Genomic DNA, 21,673 nt, shown 5'->3' with positions numbered 1-21,673 from the left:
GATAATCAAAAGGATTTAAGAACGAGTTCAAATTACTGGAGTTGTCATTTGGGAAGTGAAGACGTCGTCGACGGCTGACAGTTGCTTTATAAATTAAATTTTTATCTGACGCTTGCTTGATTAGAGTCTGCTAAAATTTATCCAAGAGAAGGGTGTAGTTGACTTGTGAGCCCGAAGCCAAATAGAGTATAGCAACCATTGCAACCATTGCAACCATACACCACAATGTAGGCACTTATATCTCTAAAAAAAGTAGCTAGAGCAATGAAAAAAACTATGGGAAGAATTGTGTGCCTCAGGTCTTTATGATCATTATGATAGACTTACAAAAAAAAGCATTTCAAAAATAATAGAAATACTAACAGGTATGCCGAAATTACAAGTATGCCATTTTCGTACTCAAAAAAATGTTTTTTGAAAAATAATAAAAACCATTACTTTAAAATAAATCAAAAATATTTTCTGCAATGACGAAAAATAAAAAAGAAAGGAATTTCTTATTTCTCTGCTTAAAGTTTAAAAAAAAAAGCTTGTCTTTTTAATTTTTCTGTTTAAAAATAAAAAACGGGTCTACCAGCCAGTAATCTATCTTCTAGAATAAAGCAGTAAGATCATTATCTGGTAGATTCGTTTATTTATTTAAAACTGAAAAATTGAAAAACAAGCTTTTTTTTTAGATTTCAAGCAGAAAATTAGAAAATTCTTTCTTTTTTTATTTTTTTTTCACTACAAAAAATATTCTTGATTTATCTTAAAGCAGTGGTTTTTATTTTTTTCTGAGAAATATTTTTCTATGTACACAATTGGCATACTTGTAAGTCGGCATAAATGTTATCGGGTTCTAAAACATATATATATATTTTTGTAAATCCATCACATTCATGAGAGGTTTTTAACATCTACGGCTATTAACGTAATTATTCATGGCTCTAGCTTTATTTTCTGTATATACATCACAAATTTTAATGGCTTCCTGACTTTTCATATCTTTGATCTATGTTGGCGTTGGCCATACACGCCTCATTGTTGACAAGTCACACAAGTAGTCCTAATTCATGAGAAGGGCAGCCCGACTGATCTAGTCAATTACTACCTAATTACTCTGACTACTACTTTCAAAGAAATGCTCAAAAAATGCATCAAGGGACTTCTCCAAGGCCAAACATCGTCCTTAGACACTGCTCAAGGTAGCTTTAGAGAATGCAAAAGTGTTCTTGACCAAGCTCATAAAAACACTCAAGACTGTCCGCTCTGTACTTTATTGGAGTACCAAATGGACCTCTATAGATTTGCTTTTATCCCAAATCACCTTTATGTAACGTGCTGTCACAAACAATCTACTCCTTCTAACATTCAATCAAATGTTTCCATTTCTCCTATAGTTATAAACCTACGCCCAGACACACCATTAGATCAACACTCTCCTTTCTATTCCTTTCTTGTCCTCTTAAGGTATTTTTAGCTTAGTATAGCAATTCTAATGAATTGACCGAGTCCGAGCAGTCAAAGGCCACATCGGGTCATGTGTTCAAAAGAATCTTTTCTATAAAGCTAATAAAGCAACAGATTTTGAGTACGGATTTGACGAAATTAATACCAATGCGCAAGTATATTTTTGTCAACAGAAAAGCATTTCTGGAAAATAATTACTTGTAGATCAAAAACACACCCTTACCACAGCGTAAGTAATTGCATCTTTCTTCCATCGGTGGAAGCGACCTTCTACATTTGAGTAAAAAGTTAGCTAGAATTTTCTATTTCTGCATTCAATGGAAGATTTCTTCCGTCACTTATGCTATAGTACTTTTAGAAGAATCAGATTAAATAAAGAAATGAAAATGTTGTTAAAAACATTGATATAAAATTTGTGTAAAATTTGTGTAAAATTTGTGTAAAATTTGTGTAAAATTTGTGTAAAATTTGTGCGAAAAAACTAAAAAAAAAAAAAAAAAAAAAAAAAAAAAAAAAAAAAAAAAAAAAAAAAGCTTGTTTTTCACTTTTTCTGTTTTAAAATAAAAAATAAGTCTACCGGACAGTAATCTCCTTTTTGAACTAAAACAGTAAAGCCAATATCCGATAGACTCGTCTATTTATTTAAAACTAAAAAACTGAAAGATTGGCTTTTTTTTATTAATTTCAAACAGGAAAATCAGAAACCTCCTAATTTTTTTATTCTTTATCAATACAGAAAGATTTTTTGTTTTATTTTAAAGTAGTGGTTTTTATTGTTTTTTTCTTAAAAAAAATTTTTTTTGAGTACACAAATGGCATACTCACCATGTCGGCATAAATGTTAGTAAAGTTTAAAATAAGTAAATGTTTTGAAGATAGCATAGGTCTTTTGCATCATGGTTCTTTCACGTAGAAAGCAGAACCGTACATTCCCAATCACAATAATAAGCTCTGGCAGAAACTCATCTCAGCAAACCGGCTATTCTTCTTGGGCTGAAGTAGTATCGAGTAGTACTCGCAAGATTCAGTCCTTTCGACCTATGATGATTACTCCAAGTGTCCCTACAACAAACACAGCTATTACAGATGTGCCTTTGATTTCAGCGTCCAACGCTCCCTCACCTATTCAGTTCGTGCAACCCTTTTTTGAAGAGGATTAAGTGAAACAATATCTTAATCGACATTACAGAGTTGAAGGATTAACAAACTCTGTTTGATGCATTACAGAATTTTAACAATGACATGGAGGCAAATGGAGGTTACGAAGACTATCTCGGTTGAGTACCTACCATTGGAAAGTATCTTAATCGCACATATGTTGAAACTCCCTGGTTCAAAGATTATCCTGGAAGAAACACTATTTTAAATAAAGGGATTTACTTGGCAGACGGGACGCTTGTTAAAGGATTTCCAAGTTGTCCTGCTGATGCTCGTGTAGTCAGAATCAAATTGAAAAGACTCCCTTGTTTGCCTTTACGCTTACTAAGCCTGATATGGAGAGCCAACTATCTCGCTTTGATCAAGTTTTAGATTTAGGAGTCACTACAGTTGAAGGATGTTTTACTGGACAGGAATATGCCACCTTAAACTATCTTCAACCGGAGATAAGGATACCCAATTTGAATCTTTGCAACGGGTAATCCTTTGGACAGAAAATGATGAAGAGGAAAGACATGCTTTGCTCGAATGGGAGGGTATGCCCAATTTTTTTTTTTCGCATCTGTCAAGCCTCTGATCACTGTAGAGCAGATTGTCCACAACATAAAAAGTTTTCAAAGTGTTACAACTCTAACGAAAGAGAACACCGCATGTGTCAATGTCCACGAAACAATACAATTGATACTACCACTGCTCCTAGCAAGAAACGCATTGCGAACAAGGAGAGAAAAGTGCCTAGTCCTACAGTAGACCAAGAGGTCAATCAGGTTGCACCTTCGTTAGGCTATCAGATTAAGAAGGCCATGACTGAGAAAGATCCAGAAACTACAATTGAATCGGATGAGGAGCCTATGATTGAACAGGCCAAAGTAAGTGATACTGTTATGAATGAAGTGGAGAAGATTGATACTCCAGAGGAAAAAAAAATACACACACACACAAGTCAATTTATAGAGTTGTTTTAATACTAAAATAATATCTCAAAATCGAGTTGTCTTTTCTAACTATCAGATGTACGTCTACTTACACATTTTTGTCTTTCTGCTGATTTATTGTCGTACTGCCTTGATATTTAAAAATGGGGTTGCTTGTTATCATCTTAAAGGATTGTGAATAGTCAAAAATTTTATTGTATTTTTTTCCTAGGAAAATAACAATTGGTATTATCTTACTTTTCGACGATAATTCTTGAGATAATAATTCTAAAAGAAGAGTCAAAATAGTTTTCATAAGGTGCACAATGAGTCTCCTCTAGGACTCATTGCCCATTGAATGTGCGAAAAAATTCATGCATATATTTGGAATTACGGTAGCATTTCTGGATTGGGATCAACAATGGAACATGAACACTTCTATTTCATCGTTTTATCTATTATTTTATATTCAGTTCACTACAGAGGGAAAAGGGTAAGAAATAACATGGTTACTTGAAGATATTGGTGATGTAACGGGAATATCAGAAATCTATTGGAGGTCTCGCAGGCCCCGTAACAACCGAAATTCATAGTGGCCTAGAATCAAAGCAGCAGATTGTCAAACGGCCTGACTCACAAATGTACGCCTACTCATGTTGACTCCGTAGTAGTGAATAGAATGCTATCTCATGTTCCAAAACATATTCGTCTCAATGAGCAATATTGTACACATATGACAGCCAGTATTAGTATGGTAGAAATCATAGAAGAATCCAAACAATCGCCAAGGGAGTATAACACAGGCTTAGATGAACTTCCGTATCAAAGTCTTCACTTAGTACTCCAATATCTAATTAGTCTTTGCCAAATAGGATTTCTACCTGGACGCTACATTGCCAAAAATGGATTAGCGGTTCAAGCGATGATGGAGGATGCCCAAAAGCATTCGATTGAGGCGTCAAAGAGGAGATTACGACTTGGTGCTGAGGCTATATCAGGAAAAAATGTATGATCAAGCAAATTTGAAGTATCTCAAACAATTCTTGGTAAATTTTATATTCCTGGAAGCTACTGTTATCATCATAGGCAATCTACTTTCTGCTAACTAAATCAAAGTGAATGTCAATGTTTTTCTTTACACAGTTGCTTACCATGCAGCGTGGACCAAAGCGAGACAACCTAATTTCCCCTTTTTTGCATAAACTTGTATTAAATCTTTTGCTACGAGATATTCTTCAAGATAGAACGATAAAAAGATATCAGCCAAGACTACACCCCGCGCTTCACAATCAAATCATTGTTTGGTAAATCTCAGCTACTATAAGATTTTATGCTTTTCTGATGGTGCAATGGGTTTACACACGGTCCTGATGATTTGACGCGAGCGATACATCATATTGGGCACTATTGTAGAGCATCCAATGCTAAGACCAACTACTCAAAAGTCAAAACGGTACCTTTGTATGAGCGCAACTCCTCCTCGTTTTAACGTCGTCATCTCCAACTGCTACAAATTGAAACCCCATACTTCAAAGATTATCTACAACCTGCGTTATACTTGGACTTTTCTCTCATTCAACCAATTGCTCAGCGACAGAATTCCTTTGAAGCTCTGTTTGTTAAGATTCAGTCTCATTTCCAGATGCATTTGACTAAATCGCTTTCGTGTGTAGGGCGTGTCATTATCACCAATACATTGATATTGTTCAAATACTGGTATTTATGTCGAGTCATTCTTTTCAATAAAAAAGATCTGTCTCGCATACAATCGTTGGCAAGTCAATTTCTGAATAGACAGATTTTCTCCCAAATAGCTTGGTTAAAATGGATGTTTCTCAGAGATAAGGAAGAATTGGGTATCTTAGACTCTCTGTTGCCGAGAAACGCACTTTTTTTTTTGCTAGACCTTTTCTTTGCTTTTGCCCCACTCTTCAGCACATTGGCTGAAAACTCTTTGGCTACATATGCACAACGTCACCAGAGTCTCATACATTCAAGTTCGTTTGCTCTTCCCTTCAACAAGAAATTCATGAGTCGATCTAATAGCGCTATCAACAAAATCAATACTATTCATTTACTCTATACTGCTATTGATAAAACCCCTCAAAACTTTTATAACATGAAGTTCAATCCAGCAGCTTGTATAGTATTAACAATCTCTTTCGTTATGCATTATGCAAGCATACAGCGATCTCCATTGCATCAAATCCAAGTTAGTGACATTATGGTCTATGATCACTCTGTAGAAATTGTTCTTTGGAAGCGTACTCACAGTATCTCAAAAAAGCTACGATCAATTCAACAGAGGCTATTTCATGGTTTAGCACAAAGAAGTATAAGAGTTACTTTCTTTTTTCAACGACAGGTAGCGATAGCTTCTCCCTTCAATGCCGTTTCTTCAAACATGAATATTGTATTCAGCTTTTCCTCGTTTCTGGACTGCTTTTCTGTTCTATCTACTAAGCGGTCGAGTAATGTGATCAACTTTAAGGTCTATTAGATAACTTGTTTGGAGCTTTATCTTGTCCCCCCCCTCAGTCCTACTGGCTATTTCTCCCACGTTTTAGGAATCTTTTTGGGCTTCGCCCCTTACCGCTGCTATACAGAATGTGATGTACAAATATATAAACCACAGGCTGCTTTCAAGAATACGATTGAATCATTTCTTACCTGATCAATTTTCGTCTTTTTTGCACCGGATTTGTGGTATTTGTGCTGAAAATGGTTTTCTTATGCCCTCCAAAAGCGATCTTTTCTTTTGGAAAGAACTCATATTTAAATTTCTATGACCAACGATTAACGCTGAATATATCATGCAAGCGATCTACTCTATGAACTTTCAGTTCATTCTTTGTACACAGAAAAGTTAACTGAATGCTCAAGAAATAGTATCCCAAAGCAAGGGCTAAATATGGAAAGTTCACTGTAATACTATTTTCAATGATGTTCCTTCTCATCCTACTAATATTCTTACATCCACTCTTGCTTTTCTCAATTATTTAATTGATGAGAGATACTTGCACAATCGTTTTTATTTAAACCTCTTCATGTCTTTTCCCGTATGTATCCTTTTAAGTTGCGACCATCTCTTGACAGGCTTTAGTACGATGACAGATGAAGCCTGTAGTATTAATAAAATGCTTTTGTCAGAAACTGTAGTCTCTGGCAGACATTTTGAGTATCTAAGCTTGTCAATAGCTCTATTTTTTGTCTTTTAGTATCGACAGAAGATCAGATAGTTGTCACATTGACAATTTCCACTAACAGTACCCTTTGGATCAGAGACCAAGATAGCTATTTGTTTAAGCCATCATTTTTTTTTTTTTTTGTCTGGATCAATGCCAAAGGTATGATGGATGTCAATGAACATGGCTTGAGGGCATTCAGAGTACTTGTTTGTACATACTCAGGTTATATGCCATATTTACATGCCTAGAAAAAGACAGAAAATCTTTATGCTGTTTTGTTTTTTTTTTCTCCTTCATTGCTGAAGCATTTGTTTGTTTGGCGTCTCTTTCACATAAACAAGTAACTGTTTGTTCGAGTAAAACATCTTATTAAGACATACTTGATCACCAATAGTATCTAGGCTATAAACTCCAACTGAACAATGATCAAACAGTTTACTGTCACAAAAATTAAGTGGACTTGACTAAAATTTGATTTATTAGAGTTATCAGATTTTGTAGATCGATTTCCTGTTGACATGGAAGCTCCTTCGTTAGAGGCTTAGACTATAAGACGCTGTCACGTCGCAAGCTATTGGCAAAATGAAGATAGAGAATATAGATATGGAATCTTTAGGCTCTTCTCCGATGGATTCTATTCTATTTTTATTCATTTTCTTCTATAGTCTATCATCTTTATGAACCTGATTGATTTGTGTGATCTGTAGCTAGCTATTGACTAGTAACAAATTCTTCTTTTATTATTCTTTAGCAACATCTATTGGCTCAATGACCACTTCATGTTTATCTTGACTGCAATTGAGCTCTTTGCCTCCGTATTCTTCTATAGCATTGAGTTAATCCAGTAAGATCAATTCATGTTTAAGAAAGAAAGAAAAAAGGCACGTCCAGGAATGAGATTTAATTGGTCGAAAAATTCTGTATAAAATAAATACGCGTTTTTTTTTCTTTTGTGCTCTTTAAACACACATATACCAATAATATGGCTTCGTTTGGTGGATTTGGCTCTACAAGTAGGCTATACGCGACTTTATTCATATAAGATAACTAAAAATGAAATATGTAGCGCCTTCTTTTGGTGCAACCAACACGCAAACATCAGCCGGTACATTATTTGGTGGCTCTGCTGCTACTTCGACACCATCAAATACAAATCTACTTTCCAACAATACCTCTGCTGGTACTTTGTTTGGCGCAAATACCAGTAACTCTTCATCAGCAGGAACATTATTTGGGGGTTCAGCAACAAACACTACGACTTCAACAGGTAAAATCAATTTTTTAATGTTTTGCATGTTGACCATGGGATAGGGTTTGGTGGATTTGGAACGCAACCTGCTACTTCGAATGCGTTCGGTACGACAACACCAGCATCGAATACAACAGGTGGATTTGGAACAGGTTTTGGAGCCACTTCGCAACCTGTCACGGGTGGATTTGGATCAACCGCTACTTCACAACCTGCAGCTACAGGCTTTGGAGCCACCACCACCAACACCACAGGCTTTGGTACAGGCTTCGGTGCCACTTCGCAACCTGCCACAACGGGTTTTGGTTTTGGAGCAACTTCACAACCTGCAGCAAACACAGGGTTCGGTGGATTTGGTTCTACTGCTACAACCGGTAGTTTTGGAGGTTTTGGTTCAACAAGTGCTGCACCTGTTTCAACAGCCGGTGGCTTTAGTGGGTTTGGAAATACAGCAACAGCAGCTAAACCTGCCTTTGGCACAATGAACAACAACAACACAAGTCTGTTTGGTGCTAATAAAACAACCGGATTTGGTACTCAACCTAGCACTGGTTTTGGTATGCAACAACAACAACAACAACAACAACAACAACAAGTGCAAGAGAAAGTATGGCAGGATCTTGCTTTAATTCGAGCTCATTTTGATCCTACTTCACCACTTTGTCAATTTAGAGTATGTTACATCTATTTTGGTTGTCTCTTTTTTTTTTTTAATATGATATTTTTTCTTAGCATTACTTTTATAATATGGTACCAGAGAATGAAGTCCATTTATATGTTCGTCCTCAGAACCAAGATGAACAATTATGGAATGAAGCTATGCGTAGAAATCCTGATCCTAAAAAGTAAGACACTATCTCTGTGTAGAGCATGTAACTTATCCACTAGATTTGTACCTGTACTGGCTATTGGATTTGATGATATCTTGAAGCGTATGGAAGTTCAATCAAATCAAGCTGAATTACACCAAGAAAAGTTAAAAGAGACTTCAGAAAGATTGCAATCAGTGCAGCGACAATATATGCTCGGAACACTTGTTAAACTTGAAGAACATAAACGTCGTCATACAGACTTAACTCAAAGATTACTACGTGTAAGTGATATTGTATTGTATGTCATTGTATTCATTATGTATGTAGCTTCTTAGATATAGTTCAGTGCTTCGTTATAAGGGTTTCCCATTGAATACAGATGAAGAAGCCACCATTCAGCAATTAGCACAACTGGCTGAAAGTAATGAAAGCCCAGAACAATTGAATGTAAAGATGATTGCCTTATGGAATCGCCTTCAATCCTTGAAAGCACAAACGAGTCAAGATAGAGACAGTAAATATGAAGTATGGCGCACAGTGAGTGAAGAAGACACAAACATAATTGCAAAGGTAATCCAAATTTCAAATTTCAAATTTCAATTGTCTCATATCTCAATAGGTCTTGAGTGATGAACATCACGGTATAAAACACATTACAAGCATATTAAAATCAGACGGAAAGGAATTGGAAGCCATTGAAGATGGATTGAAAGAGTGTCGTAATACATTCAAACGTCAAGCACAATAAATTACAATCAATGCTGCATGTTACAATCAAATAAAAGGGAGTCTAGAAAGAGAGGGAGATTGTCTTTTATTTGTATTACACACTGTAAATTGAAATAATAGGGCTGGTCTTGAATAACTTTCAGTATAAATAACCTGTTGTCGATCTCACACCCCCTTTCTCTCTTCTTTCTTTTACTTTATTATCATGAAATCATTGTCAATTATTTCAAGCATTGCTCTTTTTATTAGTGCTGTTGTTGCTCAAGAAGGAGCTACTGTTCCTGTCACATCAGCCACTTCTAGTAGTTATTCTTGTGATCCCAATAGCTGTAAAATCGAAAATAACTGTCTCTGTGCATCTCAATCCCCTCCTGGTGGTCTATCCCCCAGTGATACACCTCAAGTAAGCATAGAATAGAGCATTGTGTTCTTTTGCTCATTTTGCTCGAATAGTTTGTTACAGTCACATACGACGATTCAGTTCAAGAAGCCTTAATGAAGACTGCCCAAGCCTTGGTAAATGTCACGTAAGTCAATAATTATTTATAGATTTTGAAAACAATTCCCTAACCTAAGGAAACAGTAATCCTAATGGCTGCCCTGGTCATGGTACTTGGTAAAGTACTATTTTTGGATTTGTTACCAAAAATACTAACCTCTGGATTTGATAGGTTTGTTTCAATGCAATACACTGACTTTTCATTGGTGCAACAATGGTATGCTGCTGGTAATGAAGTAGCAGAGTAAGTTCTATTGCATAAACAAAGATGAGTCTAATAACTGAGTTTAGCCACACATTCTCTCATGTTGGTACACCCTCAGCCCAAGAAATTGCTAGTTGTAAATCCATGTTGAATGCTTATGGTGGTATTCCATCCAGCAAGATTCAAGGTTTCCGTGCACCTTTCCTTAACTATACCAAAGATACTTTGAATATCATCAGCCAACAAAGCTTCTTGTATGACTCTAGTTCCAGTGCTGTCACTGACGATGCCTATTGGCCTTATACCCTTGACAATGGTATGGCTAATGACTGTTGGACTGGTATTTGTGCTGCTGGTCAAGTCAAGTTACCTGGTCTTTGGGAAATCCCTATGTACTCTGTCCTTGACAATGCTAGTGTTCCTCAATTGATGGATGTCTATCTTTCTGGTTCTCCTGCTGATGTCAAGACTTGTAAGTCAGATATATACATGTTATTATGTTTCTTACATGTTTATCTATAGGGAGTCAAGCTGCTTTTGACAAACATTATAATGGTAACCGTCAACCTTTTGGTATCTATGTTCATCCTAGTAAGTACAATTCAGTTCGAAATAGCTGTGTACTCATTATATTTAGCCCATTTGACTACTTATCCCGGTCTTGCTGATCCTAAGGATATGTTCCAAGGCGTGATCGAGTTTATCCAAGAAATTGCTGCTAAGCCCAATGTTTGGTTTGTCACTAACCAACAATTATTGCAATATATGAAGAACCCTGTCAAGGCTTCTGAACTCGGTAAGCAAGATTATATGCAATGTAAGCAACCTGTTATCCCCAAGGAAATCTGTAATGGTCTTGATGACGACCACAATGGCTCTATTGATGATGGTTTAATCAACAGGTAAACCAATGATGTTATGGACTTGTCTAAATTCTTTCTAGTTGTAACTTTGGTACTACAAGCACCAAGACTTGTTTCAATTGTCCTGCTACAGCTCCTACTTTGGATAACCCTACACCTGCTTCATCTGCTCAAAATGGAACTTCTGGATACCGTTATGCTATTCCTGATACTTGCGAGTAAGTGATAATGTATATTATACATATATAGTGTCTAACGTTTCATGACTTAGTACTACTTGGTGGGATCCTATTGGCAACACATGTCTTTGCACAACATCTGATTGTCAACTCAAGAGCGTTGCTGTAAACAAGCCCAGCAGTGGCAACTCAACATCTGGTTCTTCAAGTACATCACCCAGTGGCAACTCTTCTGCCAACACAAGCAATGCTTCTTCTTTGACCATTTCTACTGGTTTGATTGTCATCCTAATTGTTGGTATCAGCCAATTCTTTTAAATTTTATAATTCATAGATTTCTTAATTTCATCATCAAACACAATAAACATACTTCTTGGACTAATACCAAAGTTTTGCATGAAATCAGCACAAACGGGAAGGCAAATTGATACACCCACAACCTTCTAAAGAATTAAGTTTAAGCTTGTTACTATTCATTATGCTTAGAACAATAGATTTCATATTTTTTTTTTTATTGTTGATAAAAGTCAAATAACAAAACGGTGACTTTGATCCAATCATACACAAAGGCACACATACACTATTTTAAAATCACGCCCCTTAATCTTAGTGACACGATAAAATCATTTTTCTTTTTCTTTTCTTCTAGTCTTGTTTACCCACTCTCTTCTTTTTTTTTAAAGCACTATTCAAGGCTATTTACACCCAAACAAAAAGGGGGAAAGGAATACATAGATAAAAAGCACAATCTTTGTACTTTATCTATCGATATATATATACAATTGTATATCATTATATATCAACATTTTTCTTACCATTATACCACACATATGAATACCTTGGAAGCAAAAGTTGTAATTTTAGGAAGAACAGGTTCGCATTCTATCCATTTTATTTTTTTATGATAATTATGTATGTCTTGACATACATATAAAAATGCGGGGCAAAAGAGGAAGTAGCGTGTTGGGATTTATTTATTTATTTGGGCAAGGTTTGGGGGCCTTCTAACATACTATCAATCGCTGCTTTTAGTGACCATATTTTTCGATTACAACCTACAGGTGTTGGAAAAACATCAGTAGCACTTAGATATGTAAAAAACACCTTTTCACCTAATGGAAGTTCAACCATTGGTGCAGCATTCATGGCCAAGAAACTGTAAGTTGTTTATGATCAGGGCTTTCATGAATGACCTTTTTTTTTTTTTTTTTTGTGTTTAGAACAGTGGATGATTGTAGTGTGAGATTACAAATATGGGATACTGCTGGACAAGGTAAGCTGATCTCCTATTTTGTAAATTAATTTAATTATCTACAGAACGATTTAGATCAATGGCACCCATGTATTATCGAGGAGCATCAGCAGCTATTTTAGTCTATGATATTACTTCTGAAGAGAGTTTTACAGAATTAATGTCATGGATGGAAGGTGATTTAGTTTAAGCTTTATAACACATCTAACCTCTTTTTTGTAAAGAATTGAAGAAGAATATGTCTGAAAATCTATTGATTCATATTGTTGGTAACAAGATTGATTTAGAATCAGAACGCAAAGTGCCATTTTCTAAAGTGGTTCATTATTGCAAACAAACCACTGTGATAAATGGTGTTCACGAAGTATCAGCCAAGCATGACCATGGAGGTAAAGCAACCCACATACAAAAAGTCAAATTTAACTTGCTGTAGCTATTGAAGATATCTTTTATGATATTACACAATCCTTGGTTAAAAATCTATATGACCAAGATTTGTATAGAACAATCACTTCTGATAATTTATATCGACAAGGCACCAATATCAATGACAAACAAGCTGAGAAATCAAGTTGCTGTTAATAAGCGTGTTTATTTTATATATAATACAAAACATTTTTATTCTTTTGAATGAGGTGGTGTCAATTGTACTGAACCTGATCTGACTATATTGTCTTCTTCCAAATAAGTTTTTGACATCTTTCTTGGTCTTTGATATCCTTCCACAAAGGCGCCGTTTTCTTGCGGATGTGTAGGTGCATAAGGCGAATAATAGTAGTTTTCTTGATTACTGCTGGATACTGGAAGTGGTACTGTAGGCGATACCATAAATGTATTGTCATAACGATGTCGTGGAGGAACAGGCACAACTGAAGGAATGCTACTTCTTGCCATGAACGATGCATGATGACTAGTGTTTGTCATAGGCACATCTTCTTTGAAATCATAGGTATCATAATCTTCATGATATATTTCAGCATTTTTCAAGACACTGGTATATAATAAGAGGATCAACCAAAAGAAACCAACAATGACCATACCTAACCAAGTACCATTCACTAACCCTATCATTGAAAAAATAAAAGTCAATTGAGTTTCTAAAAAGGACAACTTACAGCAACGATTGTACAAAGAAGAGTCCGTATAGCCTGAGCAATAATTTACATAACCTTTCATATCGGAGCTGATGGGTTTTGCTAAAGAGCCTGTCCATGGTATGTTACCAGATGCAAGTGAATTATAGACAACAACAGCAACATACAGCGCTAGATTGATAAGGCTCAAGATTCGGTCACTCAATAATGATTTTGACAAGGTGCAACCGAAAATCAATAGAAAAGTGGATGATATAATGGACACAATGGATCCCACATAATATAATGTATACTAAACAAATCGAATGAGACGTTTGTTTTGTTTTACATTTGATGCTTACAGGTACGTAATGTGGCCACCAATTTTCTGTGCCCTTTGTCTGTGATAGTAAAACAAGCTGTGCTGATTTATACGCGATAAAAAATGTTAGCAAACAATAAATAAGAATGCATTTTCTCGTACCGACATGACAGCCGAGTGTCCCTAAACTAAGCAATAAAATAACAAATCGAATCAAATACAAGGCTAAGACTTTTCCCTTCATATAACAAAAACAGAAAGAAAGAAAAAGTGCAAAAAAAAAATTACAGCAAGATTTATCATGCTCGAGTTGTACAATGTTTTTCTAGTCATAAATGGCGTGAAAACAATCATAATTTCCTTTTTTTTCTTTCCGTTTTTTATAAAATATGCCTCTTACCTTTGGTTACGAAACAGGTAAAATAAATAAGACCAATATCAATTCACTTATAATATAGATGTGGATGGTCAAGGTGTCCGGGTAATTGCACCACCCCTTTTGAATAAAAAGATCACAGTATCCAGTACAGAAACTACAAATCGATGGGTGTTTTATGGTACAAGACCAGAAATACTAGATTGGATAAGAAACCATCAAGATATTCAATTAGAAAATGGTCTCTTCTCAACCACACCCACTTCTTTCCAGACACATACAGAACTTGTGATTGATTTACTTGCTTATTCCGATCCTGAACAGTCATTCTTGGACTATGTAAAGTCGTTTGTAAAGACAGACTTCATTCATGAGAAAGTCAAAGTAGAAATCAGACCAAGAGTGGAAAGTAAAGATCAGATGATTTCTACTTTATGTCGTGTGATTGTGGCAAGTGGAATACGTTTGGGTGATGTCCTGCCTGAATTGAACCAAGAATGGTATCAACCTACACGCACATTGGTACAGCAGGCAACTGATTTGCTGAATGATAGTCCAGGTCCAGTGCATATCTCAAGTACTGATGCTCCACTGGATGTTCAGGTGGAATAAAATTATGCAAGATCAAACACAATACGAATTAAAAAGCCGCATTTAATCTGTAAATGAGCCATGACCATCATAAAACAAAAAAAAAATAATACTTTTCATACAAACAGAAGTTGTTTATTGATATTATCTATCTATCTATTTATCATAAAAGAAAAGACTCTGCTTTAAATTCAAAAAAAAGCAGCATTCTTAAATAGGCTGCTAATTGTTTAAACATCATTTGCTGACTGAAATCAAAATCCTTCAACCATTTCAGTCAAGATATTTATGTCAAGATAAAATCCCAAACATAAAGAGAGAAATCACAACCACAGAGAGCGATTTGGCACTGAGAGAACTCATTAGTGTGGTCATTTCTACTAAAATTCCTCTTGTTAAGTTAAATTGAGATTATGTTAAGTAATGAGGTTAAGTTAAACTTGTAGAAAAAAAGTGAATAGGGAAAGACACATACCATATCTTGATATAAGGCATAAATTACTCCACCATTTTCTTTTTTAATACTATGGTTCAAATAGGGACGTTACACTCACTTAAGCCATTTCTTTCCTTTATAAATATCTTTATTCTCTTTGTTGCTCTTCTTCTCTCTTGGGAATCTTTTTTTTTTTTATATCAAGAGAATTAGAAAAAGTAAGCAAACCACTATAATACTATATAATTAACTCAATAAAGCTATCATAAGCTATAGTTCAATTCTATCTCTAGTCATTTCCCGTATAATAGATTTGCCCAAATATGTCAGTTGAAAAATGATATGCAACACATTTAATATATCTGAACAACACGTCTTCCTTGGAGGTACAACACTTGGTAATCTGAACTCAAACAATATCAAAACCATCTCTGACGAATAAATCCAAGTAAAACCTATACACGTTAAAAGGGGCAGTGGACATGTCAGCTTCTGCCACTTACACTTTGTAAGTAAAAAGGATGCAGCATTCCTCTTCCATTTTTTTTTCAACTATGAATATGCCAGTGTGCAGTCATTTGGGCAAAGCGTATACACAACGAGCTTATGACTTTAACAACAAAGAGGTAGAGTACAATGTTGACTTGATTGATCAAGTGTACCATAACAGCTGCATTTGTCAATATTATTCCAACTTCCTCTAAGAACAACAGTAAGAATGATATGGAAATCTCTCCACCTAACAACAGCAGTAATGATCATATGAATATCTCTCCACATGTATTATCTTTTTATACACAAAACGCAAAGAGCATTTGGTAGTTGAAATTGAACAAAGGGAAAAGGCTCTATCGCGTAAAAGACAAGAGGTGGAATTAATTAGATTGAAGCATAGAAATGAACTTGATTTAGTGAATGAAATAATCCATCCGTCTTGCGTAATCATTCATGCTGTTTATTTGTGCCATTTCTATTTTTTTACAAAACAGAATATACGTATTAGTTAAAGAATAGCTATCCCATATTGGTATTTTATTATTAAAGAGATAACATCAGTTCATCGATAAGATTCATATTTGACATGGACATTGTGATAATGATCTCAACCGACATAGTTATTGTTGGTGTGATGCCTCCAAGCGGTCATTTGATAATACGCCTACAGGCAGTAGGTCCATTTTGATATAAATTTGAATATTTAAAAGGAATTATCTTTAAGAATTTAGTTCAAGAATTGAATGAAAATTATCTCGCTTAATGAACTATATACCTAAGAATCTAAGCACGTACTTCATGAACTGGCTGTATAGTTGAAGACAACTACTGATTGATACGCTAAAAAGGATTGGGATTCTTTTTAACCCAAGAAAGAGAACAGCTTCATTGATTTCTCTCAGACATTCCTCCCGTTCGTTCGAATGTACCTTGATGCTAATAAAAGTCAATACCCCTTCAGTCGTTGACGGCATCAATGCTTCGCCAAATTCAACTAGAGATTAAACGCGTTCAATGTTAAAACTGTTTGTAATTTTGATAATAATAAAAATAGGCATTAATATTAATAATAATCAATCGACTATATATATATTTCTACTTGCTCTTTTAATTTTTCTCCTTTTTTGAGGTTTCTTTCTTTTCTGTAGATAAGAAAACGATATTTTAAAGAAAAAGTAGAGAACAAGCCTCTTCTTTTTTAGAAATAAAAATAAAACGCACTCATCTGCAATCTACAACGTATGGCTTCAACGCAAACCATAGAGCCAAACTCAATATCCAAAGCAACAAGTAGAAAAGATTCACACATTATGAACACAAGGGAAATAAAAATCAAGTCAGAGTTATCTTGGTCTCAACTTGTCCATGCTGAAATAACAGGTACAGAAAGAAAAGAAAGAGAGATTTCAGTGCTATCATAGTAACCCTCTTTAGCTGTAACAAGTGCCATGCGCAAAAACTCACGCTGGTCTGGTATGGGTGTCAGTGGATTAAGAATGGGTGGATTAGGTAGCAGTATGGGATTGCGTAGTGCACAAATGAACATGAAAGATGCAAATGCAAAAGAGGTACTTTATGTTACTTTAGGAAAAATGAATTCATCTTTTTTTCTTTGTTCAGGAAAACCCTCTCATGGAAGGATTTACCAACCTAAAGACTTACATGGAAACAGTGGAGGGTAAAATACAAAAAGAGAAAAACGGAGAAATCAACTCACATTTTGAATGATAGATGTAAGAGATGTAGATGCTGTTAATTTGTTGAATCCTTTTCTTGAAGTCATTCGTTCAGGAAACACAACAGGTCCTATTGCTGGTACTGCTTTAGGAAGTGTAGAGAAACTTTTGAATTATGGCATTATTGGTATGAGAGAGAGAGAGAGAGAGAGAGAGAGAGAGAGAGAGAGAGAGAGAGAGAATTAACAAAATATAGGTATTCATAATCCAAGAATTTCCTCTGCTATGAATGCATTGTCTTCAGCTGCTACTCACTGTAAATTTGAAGCTTCTGATGCTGCTTCTGATGAACTTGTATTACTCCGAATGCTTCAAGTGCTTCAAATGGCCATCACAAGTGAATGTGGACAAGTATTGAGTGATGAAGCAGTGTGTGAAATGATGGAAACAGGACTCAGTATGTGTTGTCAGATGAGATTAAGTGGTAAGCATACACAATGTGTGGGGCTATTTCCTTTATTTATACAACCTAGAAATGCTAAGAAAATCGGCTGAACATGTCATGATAAATATGGTGGTTGCTATTTTTGAGAGGTAAAAGAAGAAAGAAAGATTATGGCTTGGTTCTGAAAAAAAAAACGATAGGTTGAAGAGTTTAGAAGATGAATGGCAATTTATTGAATCCCCAAATGATAGCACAGAAGAACCTGCTGATCCTCATATGAGTACACCAAAGCCTTCACACTCACCTCTGTTAGAATCAAATACGGACAATACATCTGATAAAGAAGAACAAGCATCTACTGTAGTCGAGCCTGAACAACCTCTAGTAGAATCTCCAGAACAAGAACAGCTACCAGAAAAAGAAGAAGAAAAAGAACAAGAACAGGAAGAAATAACTCAAGCTACTGCTGGTAAACGATATCTATATTGTTTCCAAGTTTTAAACTAATGTAAAAAAAAAGCAGTGACAGAACCCACACCATTAAGAACCTATGGCTTACCAGCCATTCGTGAATTACTACGTGTCCTTATTTCTTTGCTCAATCCTCATGAACACAAGCATACAGATTCCATGCGTTTAATGGCACTTGGTATCTTGAATGTCGCTTTTGAAGTAGGAGGCAAAAGCATTGGTCGCTTTGAATCCCTGCGTGCTCTTGTGACAGATGATTTCTGTAAATATGTATTTCAATTAGCCAAGACAGATTCTTTGCCTTTACTTGCTCTCTCGCTGCGTGTAATCTCAACTGTGTTTGATACCATGCGACCTTACTTGAAACTTCAACAAGAACTATTCATCTTTTTTTTGATTGAACGATTATCACCTCCATCTGGTGCAGGCAGTCGTAGTATGTCAGTGGAGGTGGATGATGAGGGAAATATCAGTTTTGTGCCTTTAAGAGGCGATATGGATGTAGCAGCAACTGTCGATGCAAGAAGTGGTTCACCTAATATGTTTTTAGGAAAGTCAACAGATTATCCACGAAACAGCAAGAACTATTCTTCTTCAGAGCAAATGGCAATCACAGTCGAAGTACGTGAATTGCTGTTAGAAAGCCTGGTTCAGTTTGCTCGTAGACCTACATTTATGATTGATTTATGGTACAATTATGATTGTAATTTGACATGCGGCGATCTCTTTGAAGAATTGGTTCAGTTCTTGAGCAAGGTAAACAGCAAAATACATAAAGCATTATTCAACAAGCTGTTGTAGAATTCTTTTCCTGATCCTCAGAGCTTTTCGCTTATGAACTCTCATGTCCTTTGCTTGGACACCTTGCTAACTTTTATCGGTCAAATGGTTGAGCGCGTAGATGATCAGGTACAAATGAACAAGCCTTCTTGAAACCTTATACTAACAATTACACTAGACATCAGACGATGACTATGTTGTATGTGTAAGAAAGCGTACTTGTTGACGTTGATAGTGTGTCTACAGAAAAAAAAAGGGAAAAACTGACTTTCATGTTACTAGGAGCTCACATCAGTACAAGATTTGCTTGAATGCAAGACACGAAAAAGATTGATTTTGAAAGGATCAAGATTGTTCAATGAATCGCCCAAGAAGGGTATTCAGTTCCTTATTGAAAATAATGTGATTAAAGCAGATGAAAATGGCAATTACAATGCTAGCCTATCTCAATTCTTAAGATCAACGCAGCAATTAGACAAGAAGATGTTGGGTGAATATCTTGGTAGACCAGAGAACTTTGATACTCTAAAAGCATACATGCAGCAATTTGATTTTACTGGAAAACGCATGGACGAAGCATTGCGTATGATCTTGGAAACCTTCCGTTTACCTGGTGAATCTCAACAGATCATGCGTGTCACAGAATCGTTTGCAGCCACCTTTTTTGAATATGGACCCAAAGAGATCAGCACAGTGGAAGCAGCAGAAGTCTTGGCTTATTCTGTCATCATGTTGAACACAGATCAACACAACCCACAAGTCAGACGCCAATCTCGCATGTCTTTGGAACAATATGTTCGTAATGTGAGTGGTGTCAACAACAATGGCGATTTCCCTAAAGAATACCTTCGCTTGATTTACGAAGCTATTCAACAAGACGAGATCCTAATGCCTGAAGAGCATGAAGGTTTATTGGGATTCAATTATGCTTGGAAACAATTACAACATCGATCAACTTTGTCTGGACAATTTGTTCAGTGCAACACATCGGGTTATGACAAAGCCATTTTTGAGTTGTCATGGAAACCTGTTGTTGCTGCTATTTCCTATGTGTTCAGTACAGCTCAAGATGACGATACATTACAAAAGGCTATTACAGGCTTCCGCCATTGTGCTTCCTTGGCTGCTCGTTTTGAATTATACGATGTATTTGATAGTATTGTGGTGAATTTGGCTACCATGACTGGTTTATTAGACAACTCCAATACCAATACGTCTGTGCCTGATCCTATTGTCGATGTAGCAGGACAAAAATACGTTGTCAGCAAGCTGGCTGTTCGTTTTGGTCGTAATTATAAGGGACAGTTAGCAGCTGTTGTGATGTTTGCCATTGTCACACGCCATGGTGATTCTTCACGCAAGGGATGGCTTAAAGTTTTGCAGATCATCCGAAATTTATTTCTTAATTCGTTACTACCCAGTTCTATGCTACAGGTGGAAGATTTCTTGTCAGGCACAACCAGTATCCCCCTCAAGCCAAAGAGTCCTAAACCTGCTAAACAAACAAACCGTCGTGATGGCTCACTTTTGTCCACACTATCTTCTTATCTTTTATCTCCTTATTCAAGCGATGAGACCTATTATCGTGATCCTACTGAAGAAGAAGTAGAGAGCACCATGTGTGCTGTGGATTGTGTTGCAGCTTGTAAATTAGAGGAATTGTTCTCTGATATCAACACATTTCATACAGAAACGCTTGTTTGTCTTCTCAAAGCGATCCGTTCTGTTGGCTATGATACCGGGGTGATGAAGAAGGCTACTATTACCATTCCTTATGATCCTGCCACAGTCTTGTTCTTAGAATTTATGATCACAATCACTGTGCGAAATGCAGATAGAATAGAAGAACTATGGTAAGTTGCAAATGACTACTGCTGATTCTCAATCATATCTGTAGGCCATATGCTACTGAATACATCTTTGGTATTTTAGATTTTGCTGACAAGCAAAGTGTATTGGTAGTAGAGAGAACGGTTGTTGGCATGTTACGGTTGTGTATCTGTAGTGCGTCTAGAAATGTCATGTTGAATGAGATTCTAAAGTGTTTGCGATTGTTACGTGATTTCCCTTCCACTGTCACTCAAGCAGTAGCAGAACAAATGATGGCGGGTATTTTCAACTTGTCATCTGCTAATTCTGAAAATAGAAAGTAAGTACTAGTCTCTGTATATACAAAAAATCACTCATGATGCATAGCGATACCGAATTTTTGAACACAATCTTGGAAATCAAACAAAAAGTAGCCAATTCTTTGTAAGCTGAATAAATAATATCCTTTATATACATATGGAACCATGATTTCAAATGGATCTACAAAGAAAGTAATTGTGTATAATTTGTCCCACCAATCATACTGCCGCACGGTTGAACAAAGTGCGCCCTAAAATTACCCCCCCCCTTGACGATCACACCAGCTGTGAAAAGAAAGGCTGAGTTCGTATAGCGTTTTGTGGCACCTATTTAAACGGAAAGCATTTAAAGCTGGAATAATAAGCTACTTTCTTTTTC

At 35.9% G+C, this 21,673-nt stretch overlaps 7 protein-coding genes across 7 annotated transcripts; 6 read left to right on the top strand and 1 right to left on the bottom strand.

Annotated features, from left to right (window-relative positions):
* Nucleotides 1-2,150: 2,150 nt before the first annotated feature.
* B0P05DRAFT_638052 (uncharacterized protein) lies at nucleotides 2,151-4,536 on the top strand (the record flags this gene model as incomplete). The annotated part of the gene is made up of 4 exons (XM_051583677.1): nucleotides 2,151-2,581; nucleotides 2,891-3,088; nucleotides 3,197-3,479; nucleotides 4,126-4,536. Exons 1-4 carry the CDS (start codon nucleotides 2,349-2,351, stop codon nucleotides 4,534-4,536), a joined length of 1,125 nt encoding a protein of 374 aa, XP_051434266.1. The 5' UTR covers nucleotides 2,151-2,348.
* A 3,113-nt stretch (nucleotides 4,537-7,649) lies between these two features.
* Nucleotides 7,650-9,682, top strand: B0P05DRAFT_128976 (nucleoporin complex subunit 54-domain-containing protein). Its single transcript, XM_051573015.1, has 7 exons — nucleotides 7,650-7,725; nucleotides 7,779-7,979; nucleotides 8,024-8,634; nucleotides 8,694-8,806; nucleotides 8,850-9,054; nucleotides 9,101-9,343; nucleotides 9,393-9,682. The coding sequence occupies exons 1-7, from the start codon at nucleotides 7,695-7,697 to the stop codon at nucleotides 9,519-9,521; spliced, it is 1,533 nt and encodes a 510-aa protein (XP_051434265.1). The 5' UTR covers nucleotides 7,650-7,694; the 3' UTR covers nucleotides 9,522-9,682.
* A 25-nt stretch (nucleotides 9,683-9,707) lies between these two features.
* On the top strand, nucleotides 9,708-11,566 carry B0P05DRAFT_572194 (uncharacterized protein; the record flags this gene model as incomplete). The annotated part of the gene is made up of 9 exons (XM_051581424.1): nucleotides 9,708-9,905; nucleotides 9,956-10,029; nucleotides 10,086-10,118; nucleotides 10,174-10,245; nucleotides 10,293-10,678; nucleotides 10,729-10,797; nucleotides 10,844-11,108; nucleotides 11,150-11,287; nucleotides 11,341-11,566. 9 exons carry the CDS (start codon nucleotides 9,708-9,710, stop codon nucleotides 11,564-11,566), a joined length of 1,461 nt encoding a protein of 486 aa, XP_051434264.1.
* A 312-nt stretch (nucleotides 11,567-11,878) lies between these two features.
* On the top strand, nucleotides 11,879-13,122 carry B0P05DRAFT_544717 (ras-related protein rab-21-like protein). The gene is made up of 6 exons (XM_051578564.1): nucleotides 11,879-12,121; nucleotides 12,310-12,406; nucleotides 12,469-12,521; nucleotides 12,566-12,676; nucleotides 12,725-12,889; nucleotides 12,934-13,122. The coding sequence occupies exons 1-6, from the start codon at nucleotides 12,079-12,081 to the stop codon at nucleotides 13,080-13,082; spliced, it is 618 nt and encodes a 205-aa protein (XP_051434263.1). The 5' UTR covers nucleotides 11,879-12,078; the 3' UTR covers nucleotides 13,083-13,122.
* On the bottom strand, nucleotides 13,026-14,294 carry B0P05DRAFT_128897 (uncharacterized protein). Its single transcript, XM_051573014.1, has 3 exons — nucleotides 13,936-14,294; nucleotides 13,616-13,886; nucleotides 13,026-13,564 (listed from the first exon to the last, which is right to left on the bottom strand). Exons 1-3 carry the CDS (start codon nucleotides 14,137-14,139, stop codon nucleotides 13,119-13,121), a joined length of 921 nt encoding a protein of 306 aa, XP_051434262.1. The 5' UTR covers nucleotides 14,140-14,294; the 3' UTR covers nucleotides 13,026-13,118.
* Nucleotides 14,278-15,109, top strand: B0P05DRAFT_544706 (uncharacterized protein). Its single transcript, XM_051578563.1, has 2 exons — nucleotides 14,278-14,312; nucleotides 14,354-15,109. The coding sequence occupies exons 1-2, from the start codon at nucleotides 14,285-14,287 to the stop codon at nucleotides 14,881-14,883; spliced, it is 558 nt and encodes a 185-aa protein (XP_051434261.1). The 5' UTR covers nucleotides 14,278-14,284; the 3' UTR covers nucleotides 14,884-15,109.
* A 2,339-nt stretch (nucleotides 15,110-17,448) lies between these two features.
* B0P05DRAFT_544698 (uncharacterized protein) lies at nucleotides 17,449-21,556 on the top strand. The gene is made up of 10 exons (XM_051578562.1): nucleotides 17,449-17,656; nucleotides 17,726-17,953; nucleotides 18,003-18,063; nucleotides 18,115-18,383; nucleotides 18,435-19,141; nucleotides 19,187-19,294; nucleotides 19,344-19,364; nucleotides 19,448-21,018; nucleotides 21,063-21,314; nucleotides 21,362-21,556. Exons 1-10 carry the CDS (start codon nucleotides 17,518-17,520, stop codon nucleotides 21,420-21,422), a joined length of 3,417 nt encoding a protein of 1,138 aa, XP_051434260.1. The 5' UTR covers nucleotides 17,449-17,517; the 3' UTR covers nucleotides 21,423-21,556.
* The last annotated feature ends 117 nt before the right edge of the window (nucleotides 21,557-21,673 follow it).

This window comes from Gilbertella persicaria (genome assembly GCF_025201335.1).
Source record: "Gilbertella persicaria strain CBS 190.32 chromosome Unknown B0P05scaffold_23, whole genome shotgun sequence".
Lineage (NCBI taxonomy): Eukaryota > Fungi > Mucoromycota > Mucoromycetes > Mucorales > Choanephoraceae > Gilbertella > Gilbertella persicaria.
Note: the sequence above shows the minus strand (reverse complement) of the source record. Positions and strands in the feature narration are given on the sequence as shown.